We start from the raw sequence: 9155 nt of genomic DNA on the forward strand, positions 1-9155 counted from the left end.
GCTTGCAAATCTCAAATTTTTAATTATATCTAGATGAAAAGTTCGAAATGCGGCACACATGCATTAATAAGAAAAAATAAAATCATACAAAAAAAACATGCAAATTTTTTTGTGTTTTATTAATCCCAATAGATATGTATTTAGATTGAAGTTTTAAGGCTCCTGGGTGCTCACCGCGGCCATATTGGATTGTGACGTCAGAAGCGAGAAAGCACACGCTGAAAATTCTTAGATGCCATTTTTTAATGAAAAGATATTTCAATTAAACAGCACTTCAGATGGCTTTAGCACACTCTTAAAAAACCCCGAAAACTATCCTTTTCCCTTTATAATCAATCAACATCAGCTGTAAAATGATCGAGTTATCAGACTTTGACATGCGGAATGACTGCGCATGTGCAAAGACCAGACGGACTGGGCTTCATAATATTACATTTTACAGCTGTTGATTGATTATAAAGGGGAAAGAATAGTTTTCGGGGTTTTTTAAGAGTGCGCTAAAGCCATCTGAAGTGCTGTTTCATCGAAATATATTTTTATTTCGAAATGGCATCTAAGAAATTTTAGCGTGTGTTTTCTCGCCTCTGACGTCACGATTTTGACATGGTCGACAAGGAGCCAGGAGCCTTAAATCCAAAAATCTTTTCTTTTATGTCAATCCAGTATTTATGTCAATAAACATTCAATATCACAGAGAGAACGAATAACGATGAGAGACGAAGAAAATTTAATAAAATGTAAATAATTATATAAAAAATAAGTAAATAATTAAATCAAAAAATATCCATTATATAATGTTGAATCGTGATGTTAAAAGAAATGCAAACATATATGCATCTCTATCAGCTGTTAGCGTCTGAGTCCTCCAAAAAAATAGTCACGTGGTCGATTGAACGCGTGCATCAAAGATATTTCGATAGGATTTGTCCTTTCATTACTCGCGATTGATATATTGAATCTTTTAAATTAGACACACGCGGCATATAATGATATATAATAGTATTAAATAAAGAATTAAAAATAGCAATATCCAATCATTAAATGACTAAATTCGCGCGAGGTTACACGAAGATCGCATCGTATCATAACGAAATGATGTGCGAAACGAAAGTAAAACGGGGCAATATTCCTTGTTTACGTACGGAGCTGAATCTTGCCCTCACTTTGCATGGTGGTCAAAGTTTCAGGTAATTCTTTGGTGCACATATTTATATATGTTGTGTGTTTAACCAAGAAAATGTTAGTCTCCACAATTTAAAAATATTTTGTATTAATCAAAGTCATGAATTAATACTGACATATATATATTTGGCTTATGTTCTCCTTTTAAATCTTTCAAAACGATAAACTCTAACATTTATTTCAGATGGACAGATTGTAACGATGGATATAAAGGTATCTTTGATGGATGCATTTGGACTTTGTCGCAAAATGAAACTCATTTATCATATACCGTACAAGGACAATTAAAGAATTCTGTGAACTATGATAACATTCTTTCTGAATACCTTAGGTTATCGATATCACTGAAGGAACATTATAAAAAATGGGCAGAAGCAGATACACATTTTCAGAAATGTCTAGATGAAAATAATGCTGTGCGAATACTAAAGCAAGATATTGTAGAGACTCTATTCTCATTTATATGTAGCTCTAACAATAATATATCAAGGTATATAGTTTTAAAATATATGTAATAAGCTAATATACAAATTTATATTTCTGACTTTAAAGACAAACATTTGTTTTAGGATATCAAGCATGGTTGAAAAATTATGTTCGTTATTTGGTCAGAAGATATGCTCAATTGAAGATAGAGAATATTACGATTTTCCAATAATAGAAGCTTTGAAGGAAAAAAGTGTAGAAAATGTACTTAAAAGGGAAAAATTTGGTTATCGCGCTGCATATATAGTTAAGGCAGCAGAACGTTTATCGATATTGGGCGGAAGAGACTGGCTTCTAAATCTACAAAAGGAAAATAATGTTTCTTACCAGACTGCTAGAGCACAACTGATGACTTTGCCAGGAATCGGTCCCAAAGTTGCCGATTGTATATGTCTAATGTCATTAGGCCACTTAGATGCCATACCTGTCGATACCCATATCTTTCAAATAGCGCAGGCGAATTATTTGCCACACTTGAGGAAGCAGAAGACAGTTACACCCAAAATTCACACTGAAGTCAGTACTTATTTACGAGAATTATGGGGTCCATTAGCTGGATGGGCACAAGCTATTGTATTTTCTGCAAAAATTAATACCAAATCTAAATTAAATGGAAAGCGACAACATGAAAATGAAGATTTTGTACAAGTAAAAGTTCTTAAGGAAAAATAATGTGTTTTTTTAACAATAGATTGTTTTATATAATAAAAAATTTGAAAATAATAAAAATGACCAAGTGTTGCTTTTAATTATATATTTATATATTATATGTGTGTAAAAGATTGTCATTTATAATTTTATTGAATTAAAGAATAATTGTTTTGCTATCTCTTGTATGTACTAAAAAATATTTTTAAAAAATTTATAATTAAATAAAATATTTTTGAAGAATGTTTTATATTATTTGTATGAAATACTCTTTTTATTTCTTAGTAGTGTAACAAATATCACATAATAGTAATAAAATGGAATTTTATTACTATTGAATATATTTTTTATACATAATATACATATCAATGTCTATTAATTATTCGAGTATTTATCTCATTCGAGTATATTTCTCACAGGCCTGCATGATAATAAATATTTTTTCAATGATATTTTTTCTTCTTTACTCCAAGACCTACAAGGGCAAAATCAAAATCGTCTAAAATAACATATTCTGCAGGAAATTCAACGTCCTCTTCGCTATCGTAATCTGTAATGTATAAATTTTATATTGCATTTACAAAAACTAAACAAGATCTAAATGAGAAGAATTACCGATGAATTTTTGTAATATATCAGCAAAAATGCTTTTGTAAAGATAACGCAAACCAGGAAACACTTTCGATAGATATGCTTTTTGTGAAGGTGACAAGACTGCTAGACAAGCAGTTTGGAGAGATACTGGCATTGAGCAACTATAAGTTAATTTCATAGTGCATTGAGCCATTGTAGAGCTTATTAATGGGTAAAGCGCAACATTGTTCAGATTTGTAAAAGCAACACCTATAAAAGAACTTGTAGTAACTAAAATTGTATTTCTAGAAAGTTTAGAGAATAATTTGCTACTTACCCAATGGCTTTCGATTGATAAAGAATTGTAACGTGCCACTCCAAGCATCAAGATGTATCCCCACAGATTGATCTTGATCAAAGGTTTGTCCATATTTATACTGGACTTCATTGTGTTGTACATATTCTTTATATGAAAACCCCCAAGATTCTTTATCTCGTCCAAGCAGAGCGCAGAAATAATTACTTGCCACATCAAGTTTTGCATTTGCAGTTCCCACACCAATCATCTAAAAAAAAAGAATTATATATCGAAGAATTATACATTGCAAAACTATTCGTTAAACATATAGAAAAAGCTTTATTTCAAGATATATTCAATGAGAGATTATAAAACAGCTTACTACATCTGTGCCATATATTCCTGTTATCATTAAAATCTCCCAAAAATGATGTCGTCCTTTCTCCAGTAACTTGTTACCCCTTACGACTGCTGTGCCAGTGCTATATACAGGATGAAATGTAACACATAAATTTTTATCCGATAATTTAACTGACGACGTCGAGTTTTCTTCATCCCAAGTCCATTCGTGTTCTGAAAAGAAATTTGTAAAAAAATGCATAAAGTTTTCAAAAGAAAAATACTTTGATACTGTTATTGTGTTAAATATTTAAGTGATTACTAACCATCATCTGCTTCTGTTTGTTGATTTGAAATTGAATCCATGTTCTATTTTGCAAATTGTCTCGATTATTTGGTCGTGTACATTCAGCTAGATCACATTCTAACTGATTGCCTTTATAATAATCGACAAGTTAATATCAGCAAACTGCTACTATCTTTCTCATGTTGCTTATTCATCAAAATGCGTAAAAAATATTCGATACCAAGTGTACAAATGCATACGCGATAACAATAATGATGCTGGAAAGAGCGTGACGGAAATTAATAAATATGCAACCGATCAAAGTGCAAGGATTTCAAAATCTGTATTTAAAAAAAAATACTCTGTATATAAATATAAAATTATTATAAAGGCAAACGTTCATAACCTAGCTGTTCTTTCATTGCACGAGTTGCGACTGCGACACATTTGAATTTCGACGCAGCAAGGAAGCCTTGCTGCCTTAATACATACCAACGTACGCTAAAAAAATTCTCTAGGAATGTCTCTAGTCATTTTCCTTTAGTACGAAAAAACGCGGGAAAATCAAACGCGCGCTTCTCCTCTTCTCCAATAATTTTTTAAAAATTATCTGTATATCAATCTCTTTAAAGATTACATTTTTATCTTTATAAAATATAAATTGCACTTCATTTTTATTCTAATTTATTTTGACAGATCGAGTATTTTATGATCCATGTATAATTCTAGCTTTTATTAACATATAAAACATTAATAAAAATTTTAACAGTAATTAAAAATTTTTATTCTTAATATAATATTTTAATATAATATGTAATACAACAGACAGCATGTAAAAATGTCTAAAAAATGTTGTAAAGACGTGTTTAAGATATTTTTAAGACATATGTTGTTTGGGTATATATTTTCATCAATATTATGTTTGAATTCCGCGCCAATTTTTGGGGCAAATTTCTTATTGGCCTTTCCTGTATTCAGCCGCCATTATGCGCAATGTTACACCTGAGGTACTTTCCGATTCACGCATGATGCGCATGAAGTGACAGAAAATCTATAGTTTATGTCACGCATATTATACATTTTCTGTCACTTCATGCGCATCATGCATGAATCGGAAAGTACCTCTGGTATTCTTAAGGTGCCTTTTCATGCTGACGCTCGACGCTCATTTTTTTTAGCGTCAGAAGACGTCACGTGACCAAAATTGACGAATTGGTATCTTTATTTTTGGTCACGTGACGTCTTTTGACGCTAAAAATGAGCGTCGAGCGTCAGCATGAAAAGGCACCTTTATACTAAAAAGTGAAAGCTAATAAAAAATTATGATATAACTAAAAAATTAAAATAATAAGTAATAAATAATAATCGATGTCAATTTAATAAGTGCTACATTATGTTTTTTAGTACAAAGGTAAATATGTAATAAGTCATGGGTTCCACTAACCTAAGGGTGCCGTCACATGGGGCGTAACTTGCGTAAGCGTAACCAGCGGATCGCCAATCACCGAGTTATTCCGATAGAACTCGACGAAGGGCTCTATCGGAATAACTCGGTGATTGGCGATCCGCTGGTTACGCTTACGCAAGTTACGCCCCATGTGACGGCACCCTAACTTATAGCGGTGCCCATATTAGTTTTTAGAATTTGGGGCAAATTTCTGATTGGTTCAAGAGCGGCCATTATTTTGAACGACTGCGCATCCTCGGGAATGTTACACCTGGTATTCTTACACCATGGGACCTACGAGAAGCTTATTATCAGACAGTATATACATATATATAAATGTATATATATATTTTTTCTGGCAGACGTCCGACGTCGTTCGTCGACGGACGTCCGCGTGAGCAGAGGGTCCGAGCTCGCATTTAGGAAAGATCGCACGCGAGGAAAAGACATAACCGCGAAACTTGGATCTCGTCGTATCAGTGGCTTGTCCTCCCTTAATTCACCGCGAATTTAATCTCGATAACCGAGAGTAATAATGGACGCATGCGAGAGAGTGTTAGTACTCCCCGTTTCGGAATTACATAATGTATATGCATGAGTCACGAATTGTCACAGGGCGAACGGTAGGTCGGAACGCCGCGAGGATGAGCGGGGGGGGGGGGGAGGGAGGGATGTGCCAAACGTCAAAGTCATACGGCACGCACACGATATCTCTCCTCCTCGTCTCTTCTCTCGTACAGATAAATATAAAACAGCCGAGAGATCTCTCTCTTTCTTTATCTCTGTGTTCTCTCCCTGGACGAGCCAGTCATCCCGTCATTGTACGATTGCACCTGTAATCAGTAATCGAAATATTAGTAATAATATTTAAGAAATATTAGTATATTAGTAATGTATGTTCTACATCCCGTTGTGCGGTTATTATTATTCTTTCCTATGTGTTTGTCGCGGAGATTTCTCGATTCGTAAAACGCACATTGACATTTCCTTTGTATAATTCCATTTGTCACGCGTGTGATCGTGTTATCGAATTTCAAGATTTCGAACGATTGACACGAGTCGAAAAGAAAATATTTTCATGACAACATACCCTCTCCCCTCTGGGTCTCTTGTATACGATAAATTCAAATACTAACGATAGATTCAAACACTAACGATTCTTTGAGTATTCAAGATAGTCCAGAGTTAGTTGTATATATTCGAGTCCAGCTTAATTCTAATTAAGAGATTGTTCATATATGTTTTTTTTTATATTTTTTCAGATTTTGCAGAAAATTTCGAAGAGCTTAGAAGAGATGAACAAGGGATATTTCTGTTGATAATTCTCGAAATATCATTGTGAACAATGATAGAATCAAATCTTATCACATCCATGGATGACATTTTGTAGCTGTTGGAACATTTTAAATCCTTTTTTATATTCAATTCAGTGATCTCCTATTTGCATTTTGGCGTTGAGAAATGCCAGCACCGCCCCCGCCCCTTTCAAATTTGCCAGAAGCACCTATGTGTGAAAAGACAGAAGTCAATGATACCGATTCTCTGCCCCCTTGGGCTAAAATCACACTCACATCCGCAGAGGCTGAAATCGAAAAGCTGATCTCACGAAATGAGCTGAAAGACGCAGAGGTAACTTATTTCTGTCAAGTAGAACCAATTCTTCAAGACGGACCGCAGTAAGTATCATATTCGTTATCTTTAATTAAAAATTGATCTCATTACAAATCATTTTTAATAATTTTTGTACAAATTTTTGTTAACACAACATCAAAATATGCAATCCCACTTAAAAGAGATAAAAAAATAATTTATTGTTTATATTTGATTTATAATTTATATCAATTTTCCTTGATTATCTATGTAGACATTCAGTTAATGTTTAATTAATATCTTTGTACAATTGTGTGACTATAATGGAGATATTAAAATATGAAATGTTTCACAGATGTGGTTTGGTAGCACTTGCAATGGCATCGCAAGAATACAGAAAACCAGTTTCCGTGAGTCAGCTTCTTGCCGAAGCCCGTGTTCGAGGATTCACACAGCACGGAGAAGTTTACAGTGTCGACTTTATGGGAACATTGGCTGCGGAATATCTGCCCGATCACAGACCAGACATTCTAGTAGATTTACAACAATGCCCAGATACGTTAACTCATGCTTTGGCGCACGGAGCGATGGTGCTGATTCCGTACGATTCAGACTTTAACCATGCTCCGTGTTTAAAAAGGGGCCATAAAGCGCACTGGGCGTTGCTCGTAGGACTAATCTCTTCTAGGTACAGTCAATATTAAAATTAAAGGACTCTCATATATTTATAAATTATTTGTAATTTTAATTACAAGAGAAGAGTCTGATAGAAACATAACATATTTATGTTTCCTTTATGCATATTCTAGAATTAATAAAAAAAGGTATATATTTTCATGATTGTTTATATTTTTTAGACAAGGATATCACGTTCTGGCGCGTCATGGTAAGTCACGTCACCTAGCTTGTTGGCCTTTACGTGATTTGATCGAGAGTAATGGCAATTTAGAGGAGGAAGGTACAGCGAGACACGCAGGGGGATATGTTATACCAAAGGGTGGTGTCGGAGGCCAAAAGGGTTTACGCGGCAGAGCACTGGGATTACATCCGTACATATAGTTCCGTTATATCAAAGAAAATTGTAGGTAATTGATATATCATGCTAAAAAAAAAGAGAAAAAATTTACCGATACAACGTTATTCCATATTTGTATGTGGTAAAGATTTCGAAACATTTACATATACACATATATATATACACATAACACACATAGCTTCTGCAAGAGTCAACTAATAATTATTATGTGTAATACGCGATGCTTTAATTAATATGTACATTTAAATTCGCGCGAAATATTTCACGCAATGTTAGTCACGTTATTTACCAAAAAAAAAGCGTCGGAAATGCGATTCTATAAGTGGCATTACTTTCACTTTACTCGAATTATATGATGTAAATAAGAATTCCGGCAGATCGAAATATGTGCACGCAATCAAATACGGACGATCGTCTCGATATAATATTATGTCCCTATTAAATTGAAATACAAAAGCGTATGCATATATGGTAAGACAGATGAAACACGTAAAGATGTTCACATAAATAAATATATACATATATGTATTAGTAAGAACCGTTGTCGAAAGTCGTGATTCGGATGAGAAGATCTAAGTATATTTCTTTAAATAGAATACAAGTAGAGAGATTTTCGATAATGATTGTGATTTCCGTCTTATGTTGGTGCAATAAATAAAGAGTAAATCTATTATAACAATCTTGCAACTGCGTTTCAAGCGATATAATTTAATACTGGCATGCTATATACGGTGTTTGGTTTAATTAACATATTTTGTATCTCTAGTTAGTAACGATACAAAAAAAATCACGTAAAAAATTATATATATATATATACATATTTTATTTTGAAATATCTATATTATAATTTGTATATTTATAATATGTAAATTTTAAATTGTTGTTTTTATTAATGTTATTAAATTATCGAGTAAAATGATGGCAAATTAATTTTTGTTATACTAAAGATCGAATGTCACAGCTAGAAAAAAAAGATGCACCGATACTCGTTTGTACGGTTTAAATTGCCATCAATTAATGCATCGATTAATAATAGAAAAAATGAAGCTTTAAATAATACTTTTCTTATGTATCTTTACGATGTAACTAGTTTTAGTGCCGTGCTCAAAATTTACATCGCTTTCTCGCAAAATATAGTATTACACAATTTCTTACAATCTTGAAAAAAAAAAAATGGTTTTATCTGACTGAATTTTATTATTTTTTAATATTTATTTATTGCTATGTAAACATTAATTTTATATATATATATATATATATATATATATAT

At 32.8% G+C, this 9155-nt stretch overlaps 3 protein-coding genes across 7 annotated transcripts; 2 read left to right on the forward strand and 1 right to left on the reverse strand.

Annotated features, from left to right (window-relative positions):
- Window positions 1-543: 543 nt before the first annotated feature.
- On the forward strand, window positions 544-2511 carry Ogg1 (8-oxoguanine DNA glycosylase). Its single transcript, XM_083048877.1, has 3 exons — window positions 544-1187; window positions 1367-1672; window positions 1752-2511. The coding sequence occupies exons 1-3, from the start codon at window positions 1042-1044 to the stop codon at window positions 2338-2340; spliced, it is 1041 nt and encodes a 346-aa protein (XP_082905003.1). The 5' UTR covers window positions 544-1041; the 3' UTR covers window positions 2341-2511.
- A 116-nt stretch (window positions 2512-2627) lies between these two features.
- LOC145942290 (SPRY domain-containing SOCS box protein 3) lies at window positions 2628-4259 on the reverse strand. The gene is made up of 5 exons (XM_083048879.1): window positions 3853-4259; window positions 3570-3760; window positions 3227-3455; window positions 2932-3159; window positions 2628-2866 (listed from the first exon to the last, which is right to left on the reverse strand). Exons 1-5 carry the CDS (start codon window positions 3890-3892, stop codon window positions 2760-2762), a joined length of 795 nt encoding a protein of 264 aa, XP_082905005.1. The 5' UTR covers window positions 3893-4259; the 3' UTR covers window positions 2628-2759.
- Window positions 4260-5601: 1342 nt separating this feature from the next.
- Window positions 5602-8555, forward strand: LOC145941807 (actin maturation protease). 5 transcript variants are annotated; one of them, XM_083048127.1, is made up of 4 exons: window positions 5602-5882; window positions 6522-6935; window positions 7205-7537; window positions 7707-8555. In XM_083048127.1, the coding sequence occupies exons 2-4, from the start codon at window positions 6721-6723 to the stop codon at window positions 7906-7908; spliced, it is 750 nt and encodes a 249-aa protein (XP_082904253.1). In that variant the 5' UTR covers window positions 5602-5882; window positions 6522-6720; the 3' UTR covers window positions 7909-8555. The 5 variants fall into 5 exon arrangements, with proteins under 5 accessions (XP_082904253.1, XP_082904254.1, XP_082904255.1 ...); XM_083048128.1 differs by having other exon boundaries at window positions 5602-5814; XM_083048129.1 differs by lacking the exon at window positions 5602-5882 and adding an exon at window positions 5924-6080.
- Window positions 8556-9155: the final 600 nt, after the last annotated feature.

Source organism: Prenolepis imparis, unplaced genomic scaffold (assembly GCF_030444845.1).
Source record: "Prenolepis imparis isolate NDT839.2.m4 unplaced genomic scaffold, iyPreImpa1.0 SCAF_10, whole genome shotgun sequence".
Taxonomy (NCBI): Eukaryota; Metazoa; Arthropoda; class Insecta; order Hymenoptera; family Formicidae; genus Prenolepis; species Prenolepis imparis.

Coding starts and splice junctions, on each gene's coding strand:
- LOC145942290 (XM_083048879.1), bottom strand. CDS start 3,892: ATGGATTCAATTTCAAATCAACAAACAGAAGCAGATGATG. Junction 3,456..3,569: donor GAATATATGGCACAGATGTA/GTAAGCTGTTTT, acceptor CTTTTTTTTTAG/ATGATTGGTGTGGGAACTGC. Junction 2,867..2,931: donor TATATTACAAAAATTCATCG/GTAATTCTTCTC, acceptor TATACATTACAG/ATTACGATAGCGAAGAGGAC.
- Ogg1 (XM_083048877.1), top strand. CDS start 1,042: ATGACTAAATTCGCGCGAGGTTACACGAAGATCGCATCGTATCATAAC. Junction 1,188..1,366: donor CATGGTGGTCAAAGTTTCAG/GTAATTCTTTGG, acceptor CATTTATTTCAG/ATGGACAGATTGTAACGATG. Junction 1,673..1,751: donor TCTAACAATAATATATCAAG/GTATATAGTTTT, acceptor CATTTGTTTTAG/GATATCAAGCATGGTTGAAA.
- LOC145941807 (XM_083048127.1), top strand. CDS start 6,721: ATGCCAGCACCGCCCCCGCCCCTTTCAAATTTGCCAGAAGCACCTATG. Junction 6,936..7,204: donor ATTCTTCAAGACGGACCGCA/GTAAGTATCATA, acceptor AATGTTTCACAG/ATGTGGTTTGGTAGCACTTG. Junction 7,538..7,706: donor GTAGGACTAATCTCTTCTAG/GTACAGTCAATA, acceptor TATATTTTTTAG/ACAAGGATATCACGTTCTGG.